A 14,513-nucleotide genomic window follows, 5' to 3' on the forward strand; every position below is an offset into this window, starting at 1 on the left:
CACACTCACACTCCGATGAAAGCATCGGCAATTTGGGGTTAGTATCTTGCCCAAGGATATTTGGCAGGATATTTGGGGAGCCAGGAATCGAACAACCAGCCTTCCAATCAGTAGCCGATCTGCTTTACCACCTGAGCCACAGCCACCCACAGTTGGCTGTTTTCGTGTCAAATAATGACTCTTCTGACTGCACTTGCAAGCTCTAGACCTAAGTAAAACAAGTCCATCTGGCATACCAAACCCTGGCCAATAGGTTACTATAATGTTCTTATGTATAATATATTTGTTTATAGTTGGCCTCTAAAATATATTTGCTGTTATATTTGTTGTTTATATTTCTGCTGTCCTCATGACCAGAGTGCTCTTGTGGGGATTAGAGAAATATTTTGCTGCTATTGTTAATAATCATCATCATTACCATTGCATTAATAATTAATATTGATATTGCATTCAGAGGTTTAAACATATTGGTACCCAATTAGCCTTTATTACAGGTGCAGTTATAACCACTTTAAACTGTTGAGTTAAAACAATAATCTTAAATGTGTATGTGCTGATTCTGTTGGGTTATAAAAGAAAGGCCTAACTCTGAGTACACTCTGTGCCAAAGTAGACAGGAAGCACAAGCTTTTGCAGAGCGTGTTTGTGAAAGTGAAACTAAAGCAGAGTTGTGAGTTACTTTGAGGAGCTGTTTGGATGATGCTATTTGAATAACCAGGTTATTCATTATTATCTTTTATACTTTTATAGTCTTTGATTAAGCTTTTAGTAGAGGTTCTTGATTAAAACATTTATTCAACATATTACAGATATAGTTTCAGTTAGGTTAATATGCACATGAGAATTGGCCTCTCTTCTCATAAGACAAAGTTCGTGTGAGGTCGAGCCACACACACACACACACACACGTACACACCCACACACACACAGTAGATAGACTCATTTATAGGTGAGAGGTTAATCATGTTTTGCTTGTGACTGCAAAATTATGCTTGCAAAAAAAGAACAGTTTGTTGCAGAATGTGTGCCTGATGTTCCAGACGATAAGCGAGCGTCCGGCAGCGACAGGAAGACACCTGGCAAGGAGACGAGGCGATGTTCTTTTCAAACTCTGTTAAAAGTCATTGTGGTTTTGATTTGACGTATGCATGTATTGTATCTGATGACGCATGAGGGGCGTTAACCCTGATGAATCAAAAGCAATCTGAAGTGTCTTTTTGGGCGGAGATCTACAGCTGATGTTTTGCAGTGTACATCTCCCCACGCTGCGTGTGGTCATTAAAATCAATTGTTTGACCAAGCTCTTCTGGACCATGGTTGTTTTTACTCTCCTCCTCAATATTGAACCCTTAACACTCTTAAAAGACATGTTAATGTCACTGACACTCTTTAGATGGATACATGAAGGATGTATAAAAGGCACTTTGCCAAAAACTGATTGCAGCTTGTGACAGGAATAGTGTTTGTGGCTCAAAATTGCTTTATATCATTCCTGATAGATAAGTTTGGCATATGTTTCACAGATTATAGTCCAACAAGGAAATCAACTTTTGGCACAAGACCTGTTGTCACTGCACACCGCCCCTACAAACACTGATGCTGGCACTGGCCTTTCTTAGTTTCTGTCAAAATATGCATAGACTGTGTTCTATTGACTTTGTATTGACCATGTCTCATATTTATGTTCAGAAAAAAGTTATTTCTGGAATATTATCTTTATAGTTCTATCATCAAGCCATTAGGAGGCAAGAAACAGGTATAACAACTACAGCCTGGAAAAACCCGAAGCTTTACCTGCCGGCGGCGCTACGTAGTGAGAACAGCCAGCCAGCAACTTCCCGAGAAGAGAGAGAGCAATGCGTGAAACTAAGATTGGGAGTGGACCCCAGGAATTGCTGGGACCATGACTATCCAATACAAGTTGCCAAAACCACTGACAATAAAACTAAACTAAACCTGCATAATAATAACAACAAAACAACAGAAACACAAATAATAACAAAAAAATCATAGCTGAATCATAGCTTAACAGATTACAGTCTGTCAGGGAGCCATGTGGAGAAATGTGGTCCAACTGGCTTCACAACATTACAGTGAATGCATTCTTTAACCACAATAAGAGACAGCAGGAAGAGCATTGTGTATGACTTGGTCCTTTTACTCATAAAGCTGATAATCATTACGGTAAAGAACGTCATGCGTGGAGCATATTTTTTAGGAAAGTAAGTGTGAAAGAGGTGTAGTCAGCAATGGCTCTCCAACAACTTGTGTGCTGGTTCAATGTGATTATCATACTTTTTTGCAAAGGTGAGAAACAAAGATTTGTCTTCAGTTATTTTTTTCTCATTAGCTAGTTTAATTAAGATTAATTAGAGCTATAAATGTAAACTATTTGAAACATTTTTCTGTCAATACTGTGATAAATATCTAATATTATAATTTATAAAAGTACATTTAAACAGTTTAAAATCTGAAATCATCGGAAATGTTCACAGTGTGAAGACGTCTGGGAATACTAATGTTTTTGAATCTGTTTAGCCAGTTTTTTTTCTTTCATTAAAGAAGGTTCTATTTGTGGAGTATATAAATTTCAGGTTATGAGTAGTGGTGTGCTATTAAAATATTGATTCCTCCGATACCAGTTATTTATGTTCTGGAATCGATTGTCATATTAAAGTATTGATATTTTAGTAATTTGGGGTGAATATGCAGTTTATCATTAATAAAATAATAAAACACTAAGTTTTTGTACAAAGTATTGGTATCGGATCAGTATTGTCGATACCACCCTGCTAATATGATACAACAGTGAACCTGGAGGTGGTACAAATACTTTTGAACTTACAATTCAAAATGATAAATAATAACTTTTTCTCTTTATAAATGATGTTGACTGTTTGACACCAAAGCATATTTAGATTAGGTCTAGGAAACATTTAGTTTATGATCCTTTACTATATTAACCCTTTACACTGATACACTATTGGGGTGTGACAGTACCAAGGACAAAGCACACATCATCTGTGAAATGCTTTGAGAAGAGAGCTCTGTTTGATTACCTGAGTGAGTAAATCTCGCTGTAAATCTGTGACAATAACACTTTTTTATTAACAAATCTATAATATAAAAAATAAAATAATTGTTCAGCTGAGGTTATCAAAATATGATTAACATAATTATTACTACAATACTGAACAGAGTGACCTAAAACAACCATAAATAATTGTAGCGTAGGACCCCCAAGGTGGAGCACATAAACTCCACATAAACTAGCACATACGCTTTATTGTGTGACAAATAATACTGTGGTTTCGGCCCTAGGCTCCGGACAAAGGCACTCTGTCTTGCTGCCACACCTTCCCAGCTAGCTCTCACTGTCAGAAAGCAGACAGTCAATTTATGTACCTATTCTCCCCGCCTCCGTGCCGTCCCATGAGCTCGCTGTGACGCTTTCTCCCCCGCAGCAGGCCAAATACCACACCCCCGCCACAATGATATATTATTTTTTATGGAATAATTATTGACAAAGATCAGCAATTTTTGTGAAAAATGTTTTGATTTAAGTTTCATATGTTTGCTTTCTCACAAGCACAAGATATCTTCTCTAAACTGGTTTTGTCTTTTTCCTTTTTTAGGTTGCCACTCACAGTTGCCTGGTGAGCAAATGAAGGCATTTTGTTAAAAATTCTTCAAGTTTTTTAAACATGTTTGATAACAAGACAAAAACACCATCATCAGTTACATTTTATAATATAGACTCTGACTAAAAAATCTCTTAACTTTACCATGCATTTTTCATATAATTTTGTGGCGCTATGGTGTAATTTTAATTTCCTGAAAATACTTAGCAGAACTTAGTTGTAAGGATTTGATTTTAGTAGGAAAAAACAAAGTATACAATGTATTTTTTTTTTGGACACTGGTGTCATCTTTTTAGGTTACAAAACTGCTCAATATGGAAAAACCTGCATGTAAATGTGTTTTTGTGTCATATGCATCTGTATTTTCTTTAAGGGACATACATTAAAGAATAGTTTGTGTTATATCTTTTTCATTAAAAGGTCTGATCAGATTAACTGGATAGTACAGGAAAGTACTGTTTTTGGTAATCTGACTAGGTTTACTAGGTCACTTGAAACCGATGATTTAATGTTTTTAAATAATTTCCAATTTCAACAAGATTTATATAAATGCTTCTACTATCTAAATGCAATATGCAAATACTATTAAACTTCTTCTTAAATAACACTTAGAATATAATTCATCATTATAATAAACATTTGCATCAATATCAATGTTGTTTTCAAAATTAAATAATTTATGTTTGATTGGAGCAGCTGCAGCTGCCCAGCCAAGGAAACTCATGTCTTTAAGCTGATGCCAGAGGAGGTTTGGACCTCAGTAGTTATTGAGTTAGTGAGCTCTTTAGAATGATCCATCCTTTCATAAATGTTTGAAAAAGGTGGACTGCATGGCTAGATACTGTTTTTTACACCTGTGACAATGGAGCTGAAACAATCTAAATTAAAAAACTTAAGAGGTGTGGCCCTTCGCTTCCCTACTACTTCTGGTCTTGTATGTCTCAATAGAAGAAAAAACATGTCAGATAAATGTTGTGCTTGTTCATAAACAATATATGTAAACATTGTTTCTCATTATTGTGAAAGAGTTTTGTGATGATTTTCTTCTTGTCTCCTCTACAGAGCCAGTGGAGTTTAATATAGACTTGAACTTACTTTTCCCAATATCCAGTCTGCCCCCAAATTTCATTGATCTGTTTAGAGGCTATGTGGATAATGTGACTTTCCCCCAAAACACAACTTGGTCTTTAATCGTAGAAGACTTGAACTTCACCACATGTAAGAATTTTGTACTCAGTCACATTTAAATGTGTTCATACTCTGGTGCATGATTTATGAGCTGTGTTTGGTGATTGTCTTAAATGTCTTTATCAGGGTGCTATCCAAACTCCACTGGAGGACTGCAGTGTCAATGTGAGGACCAGTTTGCCTGGTCATGTGACAAGTGTGGCCTTTACGGTGCATGCAGTAATGTCACCTCCCAAACCTGTGAATGCATCCAAGGGCTTCCTCCTGGTGGAGAGTTCTGTGAACCAATTGAAAGTAAGCTTCTGTCATGGCAAGTTTCTAACTCCTTGCTCTGCAGCACACGCACCGCAAAAGTGCAAATTAACCAACCAAAAATAGTTATACTTTGGTTTGTTTGTTTTTGTCTTTTTACAATATGACAAAAGAACTTCAGCTTTAACTTTTCTGTTCCAGTCCTCTCTTAGGTCTTTCTCTCTATTTTATTTTTTGCATATTAAGGTTTTTTTTCTCTTCATAGGAAACAGGAATGGTATATTTACCGTAGCAAGATACCCTACGATCCAAACTGCACAGACAAATTTTGTATTTGCTTACATTTGTTGAGCTTACTTGAAAATCTAATTTCACCTGAAAAAAGTTACTCTATTGATTCTCACTTCTCTTGAGCAGTGCTGCTAAATGCATAGTGTTGACTCCAACTTTATTAATTTCCACCATGACCACATAGCCATGATGAGAAGGGCAAAAGGGTTGTTTTGAGGGTGTACACAGGACTGTGGGATGGCATTACTTTCTTATTAGGCAAGTATCTCCAAGCTGTCCACTGAAAGCAAAACCAGACTGCAGACAACAAAGAGTTAAATAATAGTGCAATTAATTGATCTTGCACAAATTTTATTTAATAAACTTTGTGCCCAAGCTTCATTACTGATTGTTCCCATCCAATTATAGTTATAGGTCTGAGGTTATTTCAAAACATTAAGACATGAGTGTATTTTATTTCTTCAAAAAGGGAGCTGGTTCCATGGTTTCACTGAGGAGGAGTCTGAAAACTGAAGGCTCTGCCTCCCATTCTACTTTTAAATATCTTGCACTCTGCAGTAATGTCACCTAACAAACCTGTAGGTACCGTATTTCCCGGACTACAAAGCGCACCTGAATATTAGCTGCAAAAACTAAAATCAGGGGAAAATCCTGTTTTGTACATACATTAGCCTCACCAGACTAAAAGCCGCAGGTGTTTCAATGTTGACTTATCATATGTAAGAGAATATGCACAAAGGGAATTGTCAGGAAAAAGATGGCTGTTTGGAGACACACCCCTTTTATTAATATTTTGAAAAACAAGTTAGGAGTACATATTTGCATAACTTTTTAGGGTATATGTACAAGTAGCGGTAATTACAAGTACAAAACATGTACTGTGCTTCATAAATGAATAACAAATGTAGTACATAACAATAACCTACAGCACACCAGAAAAATAGATTCGGACTACCTTTTAGGCTCAGGTGCAGTGGCACGGCTTTAACAAGAAAAGTCAGTCATTCACCACCATCTTTCTCTTCTTCCTGCGCACTAAAACCACCAAAGTCCTCTTCTCCAGTGTCGGATACGAACAGGCTCAGGATGGCTACGTCATCCACTCTCCGCTTCTCTCCTTTGTTGTCACTTTCAAAACCAAAGAAATCCTCGTTGTCAGTGTCAGAGTCGAACACCCTCAGAAGGGCCGTGGCGGTGTCCTCCTCTCCCTTCGAAATCCGTTGGTGATCATGGATGTTTTCACACTTTTCCACGCTGTCAGAATCCACCGGTGGAGTTGAGCATAACTTGCTTTTCGCAAGTTTATCGCCGCTCGTCATCCACGCCTCCCGCTGAACGCGTAGCGCTACTTTGAAGTTTGTTTTTCGCGCTACTTCGTACGGCACTACGTTGCCTGGTGGACGGACATGTGACCAACATACCACTCTTGAACCCCGATACTGTGTGTCTGATCACATGCCCTTCCGCCAGGCAACGTAGTGCCGTACAACAGCGGAACAAACAAAACAAATCATCTTACGATATCACAAAAATCATGGACAATCCATAGAAAAGCCGCACCTGACTAAAAGCCGCAGGGTTCAAACCTTGTGCAAAAAGTAGCGGCTTATGACCGACAATTACGGTACATAAAAGGGCTTCCTCTCACTGGAGAGCTCTGGTTTTTTTTGTTTTTTTTTTACTTGTTTCACTAAAACATTGCTGTGATTGTGTTTAATCATGTGTCAAATGTATGGACAAAGGTCCTAGATCACATACACCCACGGACTTTTTAACGAGTGGAATACATCCAATTTGTTATAAAACCACTCCCAGATATCATAAAACATAGAGAAAAGATACAATTTCTTAAAAAAACTTGTTTATTACTATCACAATACCAGCCAATCACAGGTAAACTCATGAATACTCATAAAGCTTGATTTCTATGTTAGCTAAGACAGATTATTATATATGGTTACAAAGTGTGCTGTGCAAGCCCATGATGTTGTCGTTATCTTGTGATGCCAGGTGGCTTCCTTCATTGAGTGCAGTTTGTTCTTCTCAAGGCTTGTTCCCTTTATGAAGGTCTTTCACGTGCTCATGTGCGTAGGTTACATAGGAAGCAAGCCAAGCCATTTTAGCTTTTTAAATAGCAGCCTATAACATTTTAACTCTAACATTCCTTCGTGTTTGACATTTTAAAAGCTTGTCTTTCGTTCTTCAGTATAACATCACTTGCAAATGCATTGCACCGATACTGGTATCGGGTATCGGGGCCGATACTGTAAAATGTGTGTGTACTCATACTCGTAAAAGTTAACCAATACCATGAACCGATACCAACTTATTTCATTAATCAGAGGGTGGCTTGTCATTTCTGTTGTAGTTTTTTAGATTGGCCACTAGGGGGACATCCCGCGCTAAACAGGCACGGGGTTAGGCGAGTGAGACTGGCGGCTCCAGATAAAAAAGAGAAACTGGAGGCTGCTGTAGCTAGGCTAAACAAAATGTCAGCAGTGTGGACCGGAACAGCCAACTTTAACTCAGGTTTTGGAAAAGCGATGAAAAATGTCAAGAGAAAATCCACGAGCAGTTAAAATAACAGAGGCTCTGACTCATTTTATCGCTCTGGATGATCAGCCAATGCCGGCCGTGGAAAACATAGGATTGCACCGTCTTCTCAGCATACTCGAGCTGCGATATGAAATTCCCAACCGCCCAGACAGTGCCAATAGTTCAGTGATATTTTGTAAAATTACAATGTGGAGACTCTCTCATTTTTATTAAGATTTTATTTTTTTCGGCAGGGAATATAATATAATAAAACCTGTCTTCCAATTGTATTTGTGTGTGTGGTAGAAGTATCGGTTTTTGTACTCTGTATCAGCAAGTACTCAGATCCAAGTATCGGTATCGTATCGGTTTGAAAAAATTGGTATCGTTGCATCCCTAATATACATCATTTAAACACAATCTTCTATGTCGCTCAGTGGGTCCTCCTTTGCTAACATAGTAGGTAAAGGTATTAGTAACCATCCTCTCTATCATGCATTTTATGCAGGGAAGAATACAGGTCACAGCAATAAATATCAAAACTAAAACAACAAATACTGCGGTCAAAATCTTCAGTAGCATGTGCCACTAGGGTCCAGAGGTCAGCTATGTCAGCCAGTCCTGTGACGAGGCTCAAGGCGTATGATCGGCCACATACTTCTGCACTGCTGTTAAGTTCAGTAGGGCCTAATAGACGTCGTCGCCTTTCGAATAGCCGTCTGGGATGAATGTGCAACACTTCTCACCAATCAACTTACACACTCCACCTTGGGATGCTGTTATCAAGTCCAATGTTAGTCTGTTTTGCAACACTATCGTACATGTCGCCTTCTGTTCCTCTGCTAAGGCTGTTCCCAGAACCTTGGTAAGACAGATATGCAGGAGTGCGTATCTGTTGATTTCCACGTGGTCGTGGACTTTGTTTATACCTATGTGTGGGACTAGGCTGTGGAGCACCTTAGCTCCTGTGCTTCATATGGGATATTTTTCTGGTACCCCGGTGCCCTCGAATGATCCAGGCTTATGTATCAACATGTCACGGATGTTCCGTATCTTCAGGTGATTTTCCAGTCTGTCCATGAAGAACACATGGTCACTCAGTTTTACCAAGGTACACAATCCTCCCCAACCTTCTGGGAATGACAGGTATGCTTTGTGTCCGCACGGGAAATATCAATTTGCCAGTACTCTCGTTCCTTTCACACCTGGCACAGTTTTGATACAGAATGTCTATGTTTGCTTGTGTCCCATCAGTGGAAGTTGGTAAGAAGCGTTAAATCTGCAGTCTTGATGCCAACGAATTTCATTTTTCTCACAGTTGCCGTCTCTCTTGCAGGTTCGGCATTGAATTTCGTTCTCCCACCGACAGTGTGTGTAAATGCATTTACACAGTCGTTTACATAGTCAGGTCTCCAGGTTTTAGATGATTTAGAAGTACGGTGTCTGGGAGCGGTTGTGATACTTGCGGTCAGGCCAAAATATCTGTTTCTCCAGTACAGTCCATGTCGCCTGACTTTGGTCTGGTCACGTATGTTAAGTTTAGCGATAGAGAGAAGTTCATAGAGTCCAGTGTCTCTCCTGGCCCTGGGTTAGTAGCCAGTGCTTTGAGACAGAAGGCCCTAGAGGGTTTCTTCCCCCTTTGTAGGTGGACTTTACCTCCACTTACTTGGGTTCAGCGTCACGGTGTGTGATCTTCTTGCAGTGGCTCTGGTGAATCCATGTTTGTCTCTCAGCAAGTTTTACAGCTGTGGGTGTGGTGAGCAACATTTGGTAGGGGCTGTCCAATCGGGGTTGAGACCAGCACTTCCTTTATGACTTTCACCAGCACCCAATAACCGGCTTGTTGGCGTGGTTCCTGTGTGGGAACAGAAATATCTGGCAGATTATTTGCACTCACATATTCTTTTCCTTTTATTATCTTAATCATCCAGTCTGCTAATGTATTTTCTTCTTCTGCTTTATCACTGTTACTACAGAACACAGGGACTCTAAATGGCCTGCCATGTATTACTTCATAAGTGGTAATTAGGCCTGGGAAATTTACCTCTTCTGGGCCTTAAGTTACCTTGAGCATTGTGTTTGCCGCACGTTAGGCAGTGTTAAGGGTTCAAATATTGAGGAGGGATACAGGAGGGATTCAAAATCACAACACTGGTCCAGGAGAGTCGGTCAAACGATGATTTTAATGAACACATGTGTGGGGAGATGAACACTGCAAAACATCAGCTGTAGATCTCCGCCCAATAATACACAAGCAGTTGTTTTTATAGCATCAGGGTATTATTTATGACGCCCCCTCATGCGTCAAAGCAAATACAATATATAAGTTAAAACCACAAATGTTCTGTTGACAACTTTTGGCACAGTTTGAAAAGAACCTTTTCCTCCGCATGCTCTGCAACAAAACTGTCAATTCTGCAGACTCAAAATGCAGTTGCAAGCAAAATATGTCTGAACTCTTACCTAGAAATGAATCTACCTAAGATGTGTGTGTATGTGTTTCCCGACCTCAATTGCACTTTGTTTCACTTCTCACCTCACCTACTGAAGCTCACAACCAGACAGAGGCCACTCTCATATGTGTAACAATCTACTAAAACTATATATGTAATATATTCAATAAATGCTTTAATTAAATGCCACTACTCAAAGCTTAATAAAAAGAATATAACGAATAAAAGACAATAATGAATAACCTGGTCATTCAAATAGCCTCATCCAGACAGCTCCTCAAAATAACCACCAAAAAATGCACACTTTACAGAGGAAACAAAGACATTTTAGAAGTACACTTCCTGACTCATGCTGAGTCATCTGTTACCTAGCAAACTCCAACGCAGCAGGTTGCCAAATACACTCAGGCCTCTGCTCAGCTACTATTTTTACTGTAAGATTAACCTTCTAAGCTCCACGTCACTTACACTCTGCTTAGTTTCACTTTCTGCAAAAGCATGCTCTTCAACAGCATGTAGTTTCCTGTCTACTTTGGCACAGACTGTACTCAGAGTTGGGCCTTTTTTTATAACCCAATATAATCAGCATATAAGCATTTAAGATTATAAATTTAAACTCAACAGTTTAAAGTGGTTATAACTACACCTGTAATAAAGGTTAATGTGATTATGATAACACCTGTAATACAAATTATAACATAATGCCAACAGCTTCAATAAATACTTTGGTGAAATGATGATTAATGCAGTGATAAAGATGATGGTTATGAACAGTAGCAGTAAAATAATTTCTTTAATCCTACAGCAGCTCATGCAGAATTTTTTGCAGTAGTTATTAAAACCTGTGTTGTGAAAATGTTGTTCTATTATCTTTATCATCTCCCCAGATGAGACATGGCTTAGCCCATGGCTCAAAAGTGCAGCTGTTCTATATAAATATTTAGGCAGTATAGGTTTATCACACAGGTAATAGACATTATCAGCCTTGCTCCTTTAGTGAGCCACAGCTGCTTTTCAGCAGTGTGCCTGTATGTCTGATAACCCGTCACGCGTTATGGGCACAGTCTGTTCCTGTGTAGTTAAAATGTGAAGGCCATGCTTCTTTTGCTGTTTTATCAGCAAAGGAATTTGCTGCTTTACTGCTTGCAACGCGGCTCTTTTCACCTTTCCTACTTCGTTGCGTTTCTGAGCTTGCTCCAGCCACTTGCAACTCTCTTTCTTCCCTTTTCTTGCCTTTCGCACATGCTGTGTTTACTGTCAACTTGTCCACCAGCATTTTACACTTTCCTTCAACAAGTTTTCCTTCAAAGTCATATAAGTCACAACTCAAGGTCCTGTTCTTCTTTGTTCTCTTCGCACTTTAGAATAAACTTGTGCTACATCTGCATTAGTAAATCATACGCCTAATCATTATGTGTTACTGTGATCCACAGGTATGACCACAAATTTATTTATTTATTTATCTACTTTTCAACCCAAGAAAACAAACAAAGAAAAATAAAAACATGTAGCTGTTGTTGAACTCTACCTCAAGAGACAACACAGGTGCAACAGATGACATAGTCATAGCGCAATATGTATAGCAAACACTTTTATAAAGCAGTTTCTCTATAGAATCAGCAGTAAATTGTTTTAAATTGCTATCTTGACATTTACTGGAAATCATTAATCTGGTTTATTGCCCTTTTCTTCCAAGGTACTCAGACAGTGTTAAATTGCATACACTGTTGTGTAGATCACGTTTATCAGTTATGCTACAAACAAAGCATTTCACCTTCAGACTCAGTGCTAAAAATAAATGTAGGTTATTAAAGATAATTGTAAGTAATTCATGATTTATTTTTTCATGCAAAAGAAAAAATCAGCAGGTCAACATCAAATATGAGCTTGGTGAGTGAACCCAGGTCTACCTTAACTACCTTAACTGTTCACCTGAAAGTCTTGGCAATGGTAACATCTGATTCACAGTCACATTGATCAGTGCATGAAAAACTGAGTGAATGATTTTGCATATGAACAGTAAACTATAATACTACAAAGTCATGAATGATTTACACGCATGAGTCAGGATGCAAGTAAAGCTGCTGCTGCAGACAAATCAGAGGTGTGAGAGAGAAAAACTGTACTCTCACAGACAGCTGCATGCTTGAGCTAAATAGGCTATAGTAGCTCTGTTTCCCCTCCTCAGATGTGTTCTCATGCAGTTCCTGCTCTTAAAACGAAAAACGTCCATGTCTCTGTAACTGCTTAGAAGTGATCATAGATTTAATTTGGCTTCTCCATCTTCCATCTAGTGGCTTTAGCTGTTGTACACAGGGTGTAGTATCTTATTTGTTTGTATAGGTTTACTCTATATTTCAACAATGTCCCATCTAGAACGGCAGGTTTTCAAGCAGGTCAAGTGCCTCTATGCACTCAATTATTTTAGATATTTTCCTTATTTACTTCATCTCATATGCACCCACATCTTTGGGCTGAAGGAAGAACAACACTCAGTGTATAAATGCTCAATCAACAATCACTTTAATCAACACTATTCTCGTTATTCATACAACACACGACAGATCTGCATGGGAGGGTGTCCGGCAAAATCTCGAAGTGTCTGACCGTTTCTCACATTCTTATAGCTTCAGCCCCCTCCAATCTAAGCATTCACATTCTTTCTCTCTTCATAAATCAGCAGTATGAAGTACCATAGAACAGTGTAATTCATTCACAGCAAATCAGCAGTCTAATGTAAGCAAGCAAGCAATTTATTTATATAGCACTTTCAGATCAGCCCCCAGCTGAACACAAAGTGCTGTACACTTGACATGCCAAAAATGATACATTGAACATGTTAAAGAATAAGAATAGGAAAAAATAATAATAATATAAATAAATAAAAAAAGAATGATTAAAAAAAATGGTATATAAAAAAAATAGTATAAAAAATGATGATGAGAATTTCACTTAAAACAATAAAATCAGCACATTAGATTCAAACAATAAAATCAGGGTCAGACTGTGTCATAAGCCAAGGAGTAAAAAATGGGTTTTAAGACATGTTTTAAAAGTGGACAGTGAAGGGCCCTCTCTAATGTGCTGGGAAAGATTGTTCCACAGATTAGGAGGAGCAATAGAGAAGGCCCTGTCCCCTCTGAGCTTTCTCTTGGACCTGGGTACCTCCAGGAGCAGCTTGTCAGCTGACCTGAGAGACCTGGGGGTGCGTAAGGATGCAGAAGCTCAGAGAGGTAAGTTGGGGCAAGACCGTTTAAACATTTAAACACAAGCATGAGAATTTTAAAATGAACTCTAAGATATACAGGCAGCCAATGGAGTGTAGCCAGGATGGGAGTTATTTCTCTTTTATGAGTTCTGGTTAAAAGTCGTGCAGCAGCATTTTGGACCAGCTGCAGACGAGAGAGAAGATGCTGACTAACTCCACAATACAGTGCATTACAGTAATCTAAACGAGATGAAATAAAAGCATGGATTACCATTTCAAGATGTGGATAAAATAGGTCTTATCTTTGCCAAGCGCCTTAAGTGATAAAAACTGGACTTGACAGTAGCCCTAATTTGACTGTCTAATTTAAAATCACTGTCCATCTTAAAACCCAGGTTTGTAACAACAAATTTAAAATACTCTGCCAGGGGTCCCAAATCAATAGCGGAGGGTTCACAAGGTCCACCAGGACCAAACAGAATCACCTCAGTTTTGCTTGAATTACATCTTAGAAAGTTTAGGGACATCCAAGATTTAATGTCTTCTAGACATGCTAGAAGTGGCTTAATAGAGAAGGCCTCTTTCTGCTTCAGAGGCAGATAAATCTGACAGTCGTCAGCATAGCAGTGGAAGGATATTCCATGCCTTCTGAGGATGGTTCCCAGGGGCTGTAAATATAATGAAAAAAGCATAAGTCCTAAAATTGAGCCCTGCGGGACCCCAGACGGAGAAGTGGCAGAGGAAGACTCATACCCTAAAAAGTTAACACTAAAAGTTCTGTCACAAAGATAAGACCTAAACCATTTCAAAGCAGTACCACGAATGCCTGCAAGATTGTGCAAGCGAGACAGCAAAATGTTGTGGTCTACAGTGTCAAAGGCAGCTGTTAGGTCAAGGAGGACAAGAATAACATGATTACCAGAATCACAGGAAAGGAGGATATCA

The 14,513-nt window shown here is 38.7% G+C and overlaps 1 protein-coding gene across 1 annotated transcript in view; it reads left to right on the forward strand.

Moving 5' to 3' along the window:
• Positions 1-724: 724 nt before the first annotated feature.
• Positions 725-14,513, forward strand: part of LOC146522503 (uncharacterized) — a 36,778-nt gene continuing 22,989 nt past the window's right edge. Inside the window, exons 1-4 of the mRNA XM_085144553.1 lie at positions 725-2,307; positions 3,636-3,656; positions 4,704-4,859; positions 4,956-5,123. Coding sequence (XP_085000679.1) covers positions 2,250-2,307; positions 3,636-3,656; positions 4,704-4,859; positions 4,956-5,123 — 403 coding nt within the window. The 5' untranslated portion in view covers positions 725-2,249. The remainder of the gene's footprint in view (positions 2,308-3,635; positions 3,657-4,703; positions 4,860-4,955; positions 5,124-14,513) is intronic.

This window comes from Neolamprologus multifasciatus, chromosome 3, assembly GCF_963576455.1.
Source record: "Neolamprologus multifasciatus chromosome 3, fNeoMul1.2, whole genome shotgun sequence".
NCBI classification, from domain to species: Eukaryota; Metazoa; Chordata; class Actinopteri; order Cichliformes; family Cichlidae; genus Neolamprologus; species Neolamprologus multifasciatus.